General features: G+C 41.0%; 1 protein-coding gene across 2 annotated transcripts; it reads right to left on the bottom strand.

The window, feature by feature from the left end:
* Nucleotides 1-61: 61 nt before the first annotated feature.
* Nucleotides 62-13,175, bottom strand: cracr2b (calcium release activated channel regulator 2B). 2 transcript variants are annotated; one of them, XM_033634402.1, is made up of 18 exons: nucleotides 13,122-13,175; nucleotides 10,172-10,431; nucleotides 9,982-10,093; nucleotides 9,713-9,860; nucleotides 8,333-8,479; nucleotides 8,139-8,229; nucleotides 7,952-8,047; nucleotides 7,681-7,868; nucleotides 5,936-6,007; nucleotides 5,788-5,842; nucleotides 4,795-4,874; nucleotides 4,579-4,702; nucleotides 4,231-4,357; nucleotides 4,050-4,131; nucleotides 3,263-3,377; nucleotides 1,901-2,008; nucleotides 1,719-1,795; nucleotides 62-310 (listed from the first exon to the last, which is right to left on the bottom strand). In XM_033634402.1, exons 2-18 carry the CDS (start codon nucleotides 10,427-10,429, stop codon nucleotides 226-228), a joined length of 1,965 nt encoding a protein of 654 aa, XP_033490293.1. In that variant the 5' UTR covers nucleotides 10,430-10,431; nucleotides 13,122-13,175; the 3' UTR covers nucleotides 62-225. The 2 variants fall into 2 exon arrangements, with proteins under 2 accessions (XP_033490293.1, XP_033490292.1); XM_033634401.1 differs by having other exon boundaries at nucleotides 13,118-13,174.
* Between the last annotated feature and the right edge of the window lie 1,166 nt (nucleotides 13,176-14,341).

Genomic DNA, 14,341 nt, shown 5'->3' with positions numbered 1-14,341 from the left:
AGGAAACGTGCAGCTTGTAAGATGTTGTTCAAATAAAAAAAAGACTATGACAACAAAGTGGTCATCAAAAATATATTTTATTGTATGGATTATATACAAACATTGCACATACTGTTCAGTCAACGTGTTCAGAGAAAAAAAAACACAGTTTGTGTCATGAAATGATTTAAGTGACCTCATGACTTCGGCCTTTTCAAGTCTTTTCAAAAGCCTTCTGTTGTCTGTTTATGCACAGCAGCCTCTTTTTGGCATGTCCTCAGTCAGTAAAAGTGCTTCTTCACGCTGTCGATCATGCTGGGAGACCAACATCCTATGATGCAGAAGATGTTTGAATCATTGTGCAGCACAAACCACATTTGAGAATAACAGTTAACTGCTGCCTGGTGTCATCTTAGCTGTGAGATGAATTACACTCAGATGCCAGTTTATCAGGTGCATCACTTCTATAGCCATGACAGTAGACTAAATATGAGAAATGGTGCTGAAACAATAAGTTGATAAATCGATTAGTAACTCACGTGAATGAATGGTCAACAAACATTTTTTAATTTCAGGGCCTCAGTCATGATGATTTGCTACTTTTCTGCTTTTGCCAGACAAAACAAGCTGAATACGTCACCCTGGGCCCAGTTGTTCAGAAGTAATCTGATTAGATTTCAGCTTTTAAATTGGATCAGATCTTGAAATGGGTTGTTTGGGATTCTGATATTGGATTAGATCAGTGGTTTTAAAGCTTTTTGTGCCAAAGGGCACACCAAAGGGCAAGCCAAAATCTCAAGGCACACCACAATAGCTTCTATGTGTGTTATCACTCTTATTATGACATAAGACAATAAAAATAAAAAAAAATAAGACAAGTAGCTTTCGTGATACTGTCTACTTCTACTCTACTTTCTTTTCTTTTGGTGGTAGGTCATCTTTGCTGGTGCTTTGTTGTAATTTGCTCCGTACATTAAAGTGATCCATTGTCCCACTCACGGCTTTCTCCTTTTAGTTGTTGTCATTCCTCACACTGGCTGCCAATCAGGGCTTTAAATGTGTCACACACTTGAAATTCCCATGCACAAACATTCTTATGTTTAAATTGAATTAAATTATATATATATATTTTTATTTAGAGTTTGCCTTTTTATTGGGAAATGGGTGCGCACAACACACTGATACAGTCATTTAAAAATTCATTGATAACCTTTTGTACAGGCCAAGTTAAATATTGGAACAATAGGCTAATGTGTGGTTATCACAAAATCCCACGGCCACGGCACACCTGGATTGGTATTACGGCACATTAGTGTGCCACAGAACACCATTTGAGAACCACTGGATTAGATCACATTATCTAGTTCTGGTTTTGATCTGGATCAAACCTTAAAAATGTGTTGTTCCAAACTTTTTAGTAGGATCAGGATGCCTTTGATCCAAAAAATCAGGATTATCCTGACCCCAGCAGAAGGGTGGATTTCAGAAACAAAATGTAATAGAACTATTACATTGGTCAAATGGATTATATTATGCACTTAATTTGTTTAACAGTCACAGTGTTAAAGTAGATAAAGTAGACATTAGTCCCCCCGCCATGGGGTTGTATTAGACTGCACACAAACTGGTAACTGAGTGTATTTCGGCTACAGTGACATATTCAGTGCATCAACAAAATGCCAAAAATACTGCAGGATCCCAATGTGAATGTTATAAAACAAAGAAATAAGATGCCATACCCAGCCAGATAAGTCATCAGCTCCTCCACGTTACGTCCAGTTCTGGCACTGCACTCATAAAACAAAGCTTGGTGCTGCTGTAGAAACCAAAAAATAAACATTTAATTTATTTCAGGTGATCTTCCTTAGCAGTGTGAGTAAATCTCTGCAAAAAGTACTTTGAATATTCAAATGTGCCTCACCTCTGCTAGTCTCTGCCCCTCACTTGTTGTCACCTCTCTGCTATGCCTGTCTGCCATGTCCAGCTTGTTGGCCAGCAGCATCAGTACCGCACCCTCACACATCTTCTCCTGGGACACACATTCAACAGGTTTCCTTAAAGTGGCTTTTCATTAAAGGTCCAGTGTGTAGAGTTTAGTGGCATCTAGCAGTGAGGCTGCAGACCTAAAACTTCCTGTGTGCAAAGTGTGTAGGAGAACTACAGCAGCTGCCACAAAAACATGAACAGCCCTATCTAGAGCCAGTGTTCAGATTGTCTGCTCTGGGCTACTGTATAACAACATGTGTTCAACATCTGTATGAGGAGAACCCGTTTGTGAATTTGCATTACCCAGGATGGCGAAAGCATGACCTTGCTCTGCCTCTGATTGGCTTACCTTGATATTCTTACCCTAACCATAACCAGTCCCACTCCTGATTATACACTAATGAAAAAACATAGCTATGAGCTAAATCCTGCACACTGGACCGTTAAGTCACTGGTTCTGCAGTGTTGGTGAATTTAACTGACGTGTGCCACAGGCATCAGCTGTAACACACAAACCAAAATGTCCGCAGGCTCTTACCTTTGCTATTTGCCACTCCATTTATCACTCACAAATATTTACAACCTTTCTTGGACTTAGGTACAGCTACAATTTGGTAGCCTAACTAAATTTAGGTTACTGGCAGGCAACCTGTAGATGCCATGGACACATGGATGGATTACTGAACGTGCCTACTGGGCACATGTCCAGGAGCCCCAAGTGTCAACCCCCCTCCCCGGTCTGCACCTGCAAACTGTCACTCAAATTAACACATATCAGTCAGGAAGACTCAAAATGACCGCACACAGACACATCAAGACCACAATGAGAAGCAAAGGAACTGCACAGAGACACTTTTGCATGTCTCTGCCCAGGGGCCCATTGTCTCATAATCCACCCATGCAAGGCCATGGTCAAAAAACTATGTCCTTCTGGCATGTAACACAGCTGGCTGCGATTACCTTCCTTTTATAAAAGCAGTTTCATTACAGGTAACTGCCACCCAGTGTACAAAAAGTATATTATATAAAAAAAAATAAAAATAAACAGAGGCAAACAGATAAATGGCTCTTACGCTCTTACTAGTGTGAAGAAAAAATACATTAATGGGGAGGAAAGCTACGACATGTTCAACAGACATCAGACAAAAATAACCCCCCAAAACAACAAGACAAATCAGAGTTGAGATTCGTCACCCAGGTGGCATTAGTGTCAATGACCTGCATCTGTAATCAAATTAGGACAAACTGTTTTGCATGTTTTTCCATCCAACCCTCCATGACGTCTCCACCTGCTCACCTTCACAGAGTCCATCCACCCTCTCACAGCGGCAAAGGAGGAGGCTTGAGTGATGTCATACATCGCAAGGATGCCGTCAGCTTTGCGGTAGTACTGCTCAGTGATGCTGCGAAATCTGAACAGACATGAGTGAAAGGAATGAGAAAAATCAGAATTACTGCTTCGCTGTTGTATGCCTTTGAAAATCAGCCAAGATGCAGTTACAGTTTACGATCATGTCTGTGGAAACACTGATGCTTAACACACATCTTAAACTGTGCAGCACTGAAGATCTATACAATCAGCACAGTTTTAAGCAGGGCACCAAAGATTAGAGATACAAATTCAGTATCTGTTTCTTCTGTTCCTGAGATACGACATTGAATAATGGCCAGAGAAGTGTATTTTCAGAACATTATGATGTCACAATGAAGTTGAACTTTGACCTTTTGGATACAAAATGTCATCAAGACATCATCTTATCCTGTTAGACATTTGTGAGAAATGCTGTCATAATTAGCGTGTAGATTCCTGAGTTATGGCCCAAAAAATGTTTTGTGAGGCCACAGCAACCTTGACCTTTGACCATCAAGGTGTAATCAGAGTTCAAGGGGACATTTGTGCCAAATTTAAAGAAACTCCTTCAGGGCGTTCTTGAGAAATCGCATTCTATGCTTAAAAAAAATGTTAAACTGAGTTATCAAGTGGCAAAAAAGAGATTTTACAGCTCAAATGGTGTGGCGTAAAATACGTATGGTCAGAAAAAGAGCACGAATTGTAAACGTGAATACGCTGTGTTCCATCTGACCTCTCCTGTCCTGCAGTGTCCCACAGCTGCAGTGCGATGGTGATGCCACCCAGACTTAAAGTCTTCATCTGGAAGTCTATAGCTGGAAGCAACAGAGACCTAGAGTATCAGACACTACTTATAACAACACTCAGGAGCATTTTAATAAATGTGAAAGAGTGATAACAAAAGTAAAGCTTACCCACAGTGGCGCTCATTTTACTGGAGAAGTGTCCCGTGCAGTAGTGCTGGATGAAGGAGCTCTTACCCACCCCTGAGTTACCCAGGAATACCACCTTGAACACTTGCTGAGGACTGACAAGTGTGCTCTAAAATTCAGGTAAAGCCACCAAACTTAACATTTTGACATCAGTTGTTTTTGTTTTTTTGCATTTAAGAGGATGCACATACAATCTAGTGCTGCATTTGCGTGTGCAAAGAACAAAAGCCTCAAATATTTCCATTATTAAAAATGTCTCTAGCTGCTTCAGCTGTTATAAAATGGATGTATTTGGGATTCATGTATTTGTAAATTTAATATGTTCCCTACCTGAGTTGTTTGCACCTGTTCAACATTTTCACACCTGACTCTACGTGACGGTTGGTGTCGCTTGGATGAATTTGTCAGCTCTGTGTCTTTGTCCTGCTTCAACTCATCGGATGTGCTCAGCTGTCTTCAGAATCAACGAATACACAGAATTAGTTGCTTCCTCAGGCAGTTTGTGTCGTGGTAAATGTGCTATCAGATGTGTTTAGTCATACAAACCTTTTCAACGGCTTCTCCTGCTGTATGTAGTTACCTATGATTGACCCTTTCTTCTGCAAAGGCTTTGTGACATTTGGACTCTAAAGGGTTTTTGTGGAAAGTGAGGCAGAAGAAATGAATAGAATTAAGATTTTTTAATATCTGTTTTTTCTACTATAAATATATGTGTTTCCTAGGAACATTATGTAACATCGTAGTAATACTTATAGCTTCACACAGGCAGATTAAATAGGTTTAAAAAGCAAGAATTCAGTCCAGTAGTGACATTTATTCTGCTGCAAAGATGTTTAACATCATAATTATTTGTAAGCAATACACTTTGTTTGATTATAAATTATATGGCAAGACAAAAAAAAAACAAACAGGAAATAAACAACGTGTTCATTGTGTTACGGTCAATGTGGTTTCTTGAATAAATATTTGTATTCTTTGTTGAGAAACTTAAATGAAGAGTGATTCTTGGAAGTTCAAATAAAATACAAAACTTAGCCACTGGCACATATGAACATGGGTGGGATGAAGGGGAACCTGCTAATAGATTAGCATTTTATAAATGTAATAAAAAGTAATAAAACAGTAATAAAAATCTGTATTAGTTTGGTAAATACTGACCCTCTTTAGTTCACCTGCATAATAGTGCAATGTACAGTATCATTTATAAACATGTAAAACACTCTTTTCTTCAAGCTGACACAGACAGAATAAATGTCTCTTCAACAAAATCCTTCACTTCACTGAGCTACAAGAGAAAAAAAAAAACATCCCTGATGTCGCAAAAATCCCAAACGGGGTCAATGAACACATGCTCAATCAATAACCAACAATAACAGCTGCCCATATAAATAATCATTGTCCAGAGGATGGAGTAAAGATGAAGCCAATCCAAGACTTAGCTTAGGTTGGATAAATCGGCTGAGTCCATGGGGTACAAAGGTCTTCACTGAGGTAATAAGTTAATGGCAGAGGAGGACGGACAGTGCGTCTGTGACTAACCATCCTCTGAGACTGTTGGGCGTCTTTCTCATCTCGCAGCCGCTTGTTCATATCCCTGACACAAAGAGAGAAAATCACTCAGAAACAACATCACACAGGCTGATGTGTAGAGAGGTGAGAGGTGGAAACAGCAGCAGTAAAGCCTCACCTCAACAGCTCCAGTTGTCTCAGGAGACTGTCCTTCTCTTTCTGCATGTTCCTCGACACCTTCATCACATTCCTACAGTGAAGCAAACAAAAGATTGTTAAAATTTGTTCTATATTTCTTTTATTGTCAAGAAATCCAAGGAAAAGACCAAAACCAGCAATTATTCATCGATCCTTCTCAGTATTGCCTGTGTAGCCAAAGCCTGATAGAGCTTATTTCTTTGTGTTACAGATTATTAAAAACACATCTGCAACATGACCAAACTGTTGCTCTGAGCACTCTGACACCCACCATCAGGGGTGTTTGGGCTGGCCAAATTCAAGCCGCTACAGCTTAAGGTCTGAGTCCCAAGCTGCTGCCAGGGAAGCAGTCCACAGCGGCAGGAGCAAGGCGAAGGGACCGTGGTGTGGCTAACATTTGCTAAGTCTTGTCTGATATGTGGTCTGATAAACAGAAGAAGAGTGCAGGGCAAGGAGGAACTGAGCGAATGAGCTGCGTGAAACTGTACAATAAAATAAGATTAAATAAATGAATGTATAGGAAACACTGGGTTACTGTATTAAGCACATGCATATATTTGCCCCTGGTTGTCCAGTGGGAGGGGCTTAGGACAGAGAGGGCGGGGGTGGGGCTGCTGAAGGAGGGTGTTTTGTCAAATTTTGGCTTTTTAATTTATTTATTTATTTTGCTTGCAGTTTCTGTAACACTTGCTGTTTTCCGAGGTGAGGTTGTTTGCCCCACGCTCAACCCCCAACCTGGAGGACCAGTGCTGCTTTTTGTCTGGACCCTCCCCCATGACCTGCCCGGCTTGGTTAGACCTGCCAGGGGCCTTAAGCCCCCGCCGGTATGGCTCACAGGATCTTTGAGACACGCAAGCCTCCCCAGCACGTCAAGGTAGCAGCCCGGGAGGGGCCTTATGCCCCAGCCGGGACACAGAGGATAAGTAAGTGAGTAAATTTATTTTGCCTTTTCCAGATTTTTGCCTACCCCAGCTTTAATCCATGACAGAAAATAGTCCCCAACAATACACTTATACTTAATTCATTCCATCAATTTACTTCTGTTTGGGTGATGTTTGCTAAAATTATAGCGCCCAGCTGTTTTATGTTACTGCTTAACAACCTTTTTTTAAAACTGAAACTATACAGTTGAGAGCTGTTTGTAGATATTTATTTCCTCGTGTTTAGGGATGAACGTTTTTTGGTCTAAGCGCTACATACGTGACAAAGAAGTCAGTGAGTAACTGAGAGACAGACTAACTTGCTGTTGCTTTGGTCTTTTCATGAGACTGGTTGACAAAAAATACAGAATTATGCCAGCTGTCTCCTTAAAAAAAAAAAAAAAAAACACCTGGTATTCTTGCAAATATGATCAGATCAGCTGCCAGTGACATAGAAGTCATTTACTCTCAACTGAGAAAACAAGTCTGAATTATTGTTTCATATTTTCTCCACATTTGAGGATTTTTAAACTTGTCTGACCTGAAAAAGTTTTGCATGTTTTTAAATTAATCTCACATTGGCTTTAGTAACTTTTTTCTGGTCTTGATCAGAAAAACAGCCTGCAGCTCGTTTAACTGGCAGCGAGAAGAAAACGTGATTCCAACGTGTGAAGATTTTGTTTTGGAGCAAAGCAGTCAAACATTTCTCTCTGTTTCGAGATGTGCCAATGAAATAAAATGATAACCATTATCATTAGTAGTAAAAATAATTTACCACAAGAAGAGACAGTGTATGTGCTCTCACCTCTGTCTGTCCACTTGTTCCTGGGCGGCGCTGAGCTGCAGCAGGCTGAGCTGACCCAGAGTGGCCTGCAGCTGCTCTCTGCTGCTCTCCACCTGCTCCTGTAGCTGGATGTTGAGGCTCCGTAGCTGCTGATTCTGCTCCTTGATGTTTGCCTGTTCAAAGCTCAGCTGCCGGAATCTGATCTCCAGCTTAGGATGAAGACAGGTCCTGTTGATTCGATCATTAAACTAAAACTCTTGATAAATAACAGCAGTGCTACATGTGGGCCTACCTCCTTCTGTTTGGCCAGTGTGTTCTCCAGCTCTTGCTCCCTCATCTTCAGCTCCTCCCCAAGTTGTTGCTCTCTCTGCTTCTGTCTAACACCGTCCTTGATTTCACAATAAATTCATGAAATGCTGTTATGAGGATCACTTTTGTTAAATGGCACAAAGGCTTTACTAAGTAGCACACGTCTGTACCTGAGACAGCCGTTTCTCTCTCTCCTCTCTGATCTGGTTTTCCATTTCTTCATATATGGACCGAACAACCTGATCATGTTCGCTCTCCCGTCTAAAACAGAAAAACTACAGTTAAACGATTTTAGAAAACTCACATTTGAATGGGGTATAATGAGTTGCTCCACACATAAAGGCCAGTGGGAGGAAGTTGTGACCTGCGTAGAGCTTGTTCCAGACTGTCTCTCTCTCTGATGGAGTCCTGTAACTGGGACACTGCGTGGATCAGGATGTTGTCCAGGACGCTCAGCAGCTCTGGTCTATCCCTCTGGAGTTCACACCACAGAGAAGACAGCTCCTGCTGACTGACACCACAACACACAGCTGTTAAAGTGACCGCAGCACAACATGACTCATTTACATCACAAAAGGTTCTGAATTTTAACCCCAAACTGTATTTAAACAGTATGTGTGCACCGAGCTCAGGCTGCCCTACAGAGGCTAACCACAGTAATGACTGAAATTAAACCTTTGGTTATCTGCTTTATCTTGTGAAACACTTCCTGGTTCAATGTTGTTCTGTTCTAGAGAAAATCAGGTGTAAAAATTGCAGTAACAACAAAATCCAACCAAAACCCAAGGCAAACCGCAGTTTAAGTAGTTACTGCGCTCTACCTCAGGTTCCCAGGAGATTTGTGATTCTATCGAGCCAATGAAAACTGCAATGAGCATATTACGTCGAATAGTGAACAAGAGAATGAGGATGATGCCAACATCTCTGATAATGAGACAATGACCATAGTAAGGTCAGTGATGTAGATGGTAAATAGTTAATGGACTGCACTTGTTTACTGCTCCTCTAGTCTTCTGACCATTCAAAGCGCTTGTTAACCTGCACATACTCCTTGAAAAATGTTTTATCATTTAACATTAACTTTTCTACCTGTAACACATTTGGCTGAACAGTCAAAAAACTCAGTTTCAGTGTTTCAGTGTCAGGATAGTAACTTTGTAGGGCAGCAAAGATTTGAATCTTTTGCCCAAGAAACTAATTTTTAACTATTTTTTAGTTGTTTTTTTTAGTTTGTTTAAGGGAGAATAATATAGATATATTCAAAGCATACTGATATATTCAAATCAATCCAAACAACGCCGCACTGTCCTTCAGCTTCTAGTAAATATGCAAACACTGCTATATATCACATGAATACAACAAATGGATGCTTCACACGTGTGCTAAATGTTCCAAATCTCAGTAGTTCAATTGTAAGTAGTATGCGAACCACCTAAACCTCCCCTCTACAAATATTTTGACGATACAGCCTACATTCAGTGGCCAGTTTGTTAGGTACATCAGGCTAAAACTAAGCAGTCTAATACAACAGTCCTGCAGTGAATCCTGCCTTCATGAAGATATAATGTTCAGTTTTGTTGTACTGCAGTATTCTGACAGGTGTGACTACTATTTTGTCCACTGTATTTAGCATTAGTTTGAGCTGAATGTGCCTTTAAATTGATCACAGATGGTGCTGTATTGTTGCTACGAAAGAAATCATGAGGAAATCTCAGAGGCAGTGATTTTGTGACAGTGATCTTACTCTTTGAAGAGTTTGTCGGCGCCCAGCTCCATCAGTATGTTCGCAAATCTAACTGCAGGGGGGTCCTGGGAGCAGTCCACCTGGTCTGTGTCCTCCTCTGCTTTGTCTTGACTCAGCTCAGTCGTGTCATCCAGTCCCACAAACTCACCTGCAGCACAGACAGAGAGAGACGCAGAGGAGAAGGGTTTAAAGTGTGTGGCGGATGCTTGTGAAAGAACAGTAGCTTTCCACAAAGACATCATATTGGATACAGTTCTCAAAGCACTCACCCAGTCCTGCGTTGAACTCAGCAGGAGTAAGGAATCCATTGCTTTCTCGGTCCAGACTCTCAAACACCGTCTCCAGCTGTTCAGGGGACAGTGGCAACTCCACCTGTAGCCTCTGGACAGAAGAAAATGGAAAGTTCAAGACTCTACATTCAACCCAAATTCTTGTTATTCTACCACATCGGCTGCTCACCTGCATATCCCGCTTTGTGATGAACCCTTTCCCCTCTTTGTCACACAGCACAAACAGCTCCTTGGCCTTGCCCATGGTCTCTGCCTGCGGGCTTCCTGGCACTGCCTCCCGGGTGGTGGGTGAAGCCAGTGGACTACGTGCACCCCGGCCTGGCCTGGGGCTCCCAGCTGGTAGGCCCCGCGTTCTGGGGCTCACTGGTACTGCCTCCCCACTGCCTTGACCCACCAGCACCTCACCATCATTCAGCCACTTAGACATTACTGCACAGAGCATGGGCGTAGAGTCAGTGTGCGTTTCATTTTGTATTATATACAAGCTGATCTCTTGGGTTGTCATTTGGTGTGGAATGCTTTACTCTGTTTGTCCGGGAGTCATGAGAATTTGCAAAATAAGCGATTAGTGGATTGACAGAAAAATAATATGCAACTGTTTTGATAACTGATTGAACATTTCAGTCATTTTTTAACCATAAATAGTGAAAAGAATCCCAACCAGCTGCTGATTCCAGCCTCTCACATGTGAGGATTTCCTGCTCTTCTTTGTCATGTATCACTGTAAACTGAGTATCTTTGAATTTTGGACTTATTGTCGAACAAAAGGAAATATTTACGTGGACGGGGTTAATGTGGAGGTTGTGATTAGGGCTGCAACTAACGATTATTTTCATTGTCCATTAACCTGTTGATATTTTTCTCAATTAATCGATTAGTGGTTCCTCTGATTTCTCCAACATTACTTGGATAACTGGCAATTCTAGAGCTAATACATGCCAACAAGCGCTGACCTCAGGGGATGCACGCAGTTATCAGAAACCCGAAACCCATGAGGGCTAGTAGGGCAGCACGGTGATGCAATGGTTAGCATTGTCACCTCACAACAAGAGGGTTCCTGGTTCGAACCCCGGGGTGGGGGAGCCCTTCTGCATTAGCCCTGTGATAGTCTGGCGACCTGTCCAGGGTGTACCCGCCTCTCGCCCTATGTCAGCTGGGATAGGCTCCAGCCCCCCACGACCCTTAACAGGATGAGCGGTTATGGAAAATGAATAAATAATTGATAAGTGGTTTGGTCTACAAACACACAGAAAATGGTGAGTAACGTCAGTCAGTGTTTGTCAGTGTCCAAGATGACGTCCTCAGATGTCTTGTTTTGTCCACAACCCAAAGATATTCAGTTTACTGTCATAGAAAAGTAAATAAACCAGAAAATATTCACATTTAAGAAGCTGGAATCAGACTTAAAAAGTGATTGATGACAAACTCATTAATCGATTATCAAATTAGTTGGTGGATATTTTAACAGTTTCGTCATTTTACAAACCAAACCAATTGTAAGAATGACAGGCGAGTGTAATCAATGATAAAAAAAAAACAATCATTAGACGTCTCACAGTATTCTAACTGAGTTATTTAATTCTAGATACTATCAGTCTGAGGCTTAATTAGAGATACTCACTTTTACTTTCTTGTTGAACTAAAATGAATTAAAAGACACTTTGGATCTTCTCTCTAAGTGCTGTAAGATATTGTGAGAAGCTGGCCCTGCAGGTCCTCCCTTGTCAAACATGAGGTGCAGAGCAAACTAAGCTGTGACTGTGCACATTATCTACAGCTGCTGTGATCATGTGTCAGACGTCTCTACACTCAGTAAGATTTTATAGCTGTTTGAACTATCCAACATAATGTGGCATGTTATTTTACACATTTCTATAAAAAAAAATGTTAATGTTCCTAAGCAGAGCAATACACATATTTCATGCAGCACAACCAGTGGCCGTCACTGTTTATTTAGAGGAGGAAAACTTAAATAAATATGATGCTGTCACTGTTTGTAGCGCGGATGACTTTGCACCAGGATGTGCGGAAGGTAAAAAACAGGATGGTGTCATGTGAGAAGAGTTTCTGTGTACTCGAAGGGGAGGGAGGATAGCCAGGGGAGAAGAGATGCAAATGAATCATTTGCAGTTGTTTGCATTTTCAGAAATGCCACAATTGCAAACAAATTTGACTCCTAAGAACTGCGTGGAAAAATAAGCCTCAGTATCTCCATAAACGTTCATAAAACACTGATTTATGACAGATGCAAACACTGGATGACATTTGTATCAGCATAAATCATACATGGTTTCATTAAAATAGAAATAGAAGCACGGATATTTCTGTCTTCAGGCGAAGGTGAACACTAAATTGAAATCTGTGTCAGTGTTTAATGAAATATAGCCTCTCCTTCCTATCTCTGCAGTCATGTAATCTATGAAGGTATAAAACCAGTGCTTAAAAAACAGTTTGTACTGATAATTGCTAGTAAAGCATCTTGCTGAGGATCTAAACTTCTCTACAAGATAGGAGATATACTGGGATCCAAGATAAGAGACTATGTAAACATTACATGTTAAGGATTTTAGTATGTCAATCAGCCAACAGCCATGCCAAAGGTCAAATAAACTCACACACCTAACACACTATTTAGCAAGGTCGGTGTGTGAAGCAAGGTGGAGTCTCTCCCACAGTCAGGGAAAGTCAGTTTAGAACATGTTGCAGGCTATAAAACTGTCAGTCACACTCAAAAAGGTCCAACATGTACTGTGTTAACTTCCCACCGTCTGAGTATTTAAACATATGTTAGTTGTAAGCACAGTGACAGCTCTTGTTGAAGTCAGATTATCGTAGCTAAAAGTTTGACCAAAACTCAGCTGTGCAGCCTACAGTTAAACAAATCGCTTACATGCGTACAGTTTTGGAGCCTTGTCGCGAGCTGAGGTAACCAAAACCAACAGAGTGGAGTAATGCACATTTATTATTAAAGAGGAAAATAACCTCACGCAACAGTTAGTTGGTTGTAGACGCACCACAGCGGAGACAGTGAACATGAACGTCTTAATATCTGTAAATGACTTATATTAGTTTATTACGTATCAAAAATAAGTTGTAGAAACTTTTGGCTACTCACTCACGCTGTGCTGCTGAAGGCAGGTGTCTCTACCCTTGATCAGCTCACTGTGCTGCAGTGACGTACTGACGTTAGCCGCTGGGTGGCAGTGAGCGCAGAGAGGGATGGAGGGTTACCGTAATGATTGATGTAGTTCGAAGGCATATAATCTGCCATCCTAAATAGAGCCAGAGTGGTTTGCAGCTTGTCATCATGTCTTATAAGCTTTAAAGATTGTGTTTATCGTCTCAGTTTGACTATAAGAAATTCATATTCTGAAAGCCAAGACTTAATTAATCTAAAATTAAACAAAACACCAAATGACCAACAATCAAGATGTTGGCTTAAATCCATGATTATCTGGAAATGAGCAGACTGATTTTAATAGAGCATGTCAGTGTGTGTCTTAATGGGGGGCCCTTGAAAAGTTAGGTTTTGTTTGAAATTTCTTACTTTTAACGCCCAGTTCACACTGGATGCAGAAGTGCTGATTTTCTGTGGAACACTGCCCGTTTGCTTTTCGGCGCCCGTATTATCCGATTAAGCTGTTCACACTGTGGCCCCAAGCTCGGCCACCAGCCCACGATCTGCAGTGATGGTTTCAGCATCTGGTCTATTTTTGCCGTAAGTGAAACACAATCTATTTTAAGTATATATTAGATATGATATAAATGATCTCACTATGATTAATAATAGAATATGCACCTCATGCTCCCACATATGTGTCAGTTGTGTCTAAGCAGGGAGCAAGAGAGACAAGCAGAGCCACACACACACACACACACACACACACACACACAGATACTCATTTACAAGCACATGACACAAGTAGAGAGAGAAAGCTCTACATGCGACTTAAACAGAGCAGAAAGCAGATTCTCTTGCTAAGCAGTGTGGAAAAATGTACTTTTGGTGTGAAATCAGGGTACTGCCATGTCCAGTGTGGACCCAGGGTTACTAGTACCATAATTATATTAGAAGTAGGGAATAAATTAGTTAAAAAAACTTAATTTTGTGTGAAAAATAGTAGAAGCTCTCTATGGGCCCTTGTTGTTGAAATTTGGGTTTCAAAAATGGGGCCCAGAGTCCAGTGCTATGCCTGGAGCATGCCACATATATCAAGTATTACTGGATTATATTTATTGATGCATTAATGTGTTCATCACTTTAATGTTGCAACTGGAAAAAAGTGGAGCTCATTTGAATTATTTTATATAATGCTGGGTAGTTTAACCTATAAATTAT

This window comes from Epinephelus lanceolatus, chromosome 5 (genome assembly GCF_041903045.1).
Source record: "Epinephelus lanceolatus isolate andai-2023 chromosome 5, ASM4190304v1, whole genome shotgun sequence".
In the NCBI taxonomy this organism is placed as follows: Eukaryota; Metazoa; Chordata; class Actinopteri; order Perciformes; family Serranidae; genus Epinephelus; species Epinephelus lanceolatus.
Note: the sequence above shows the minus strand (reverse complement) of the source record. Positions and strands in the feature narration are given on the sequence as shown.

What these genes read in the sequence shown, in the direction of transcription:
- cracr2b (XM_033634402.1), bottom strand. Translation starts at nt 10,429, where the DNA reads ATGTCTAAGTGGCTGAATGATGGTGAGGTGCTGGTGGGTCAAGGCAGT. An exon ending in TGAGTTCAACGCAGGACTGG is followed by an intron (nt 9,861 to 9,981) that starts GTGAGTGCTTTG and finishes TCTGTGCTGCAG; the next exon opens with GTGAGTTTGTGGGACTGGAT. An exon ending in TAAAATGAGCGCCACTGTGG is followed by an intron (nt 4,132 to 4,230) that starts GTAAGCTTTACT and finishes TGTTGCTTCCAG; the next exon opens with CTATAGACTTCCAGATGAAG.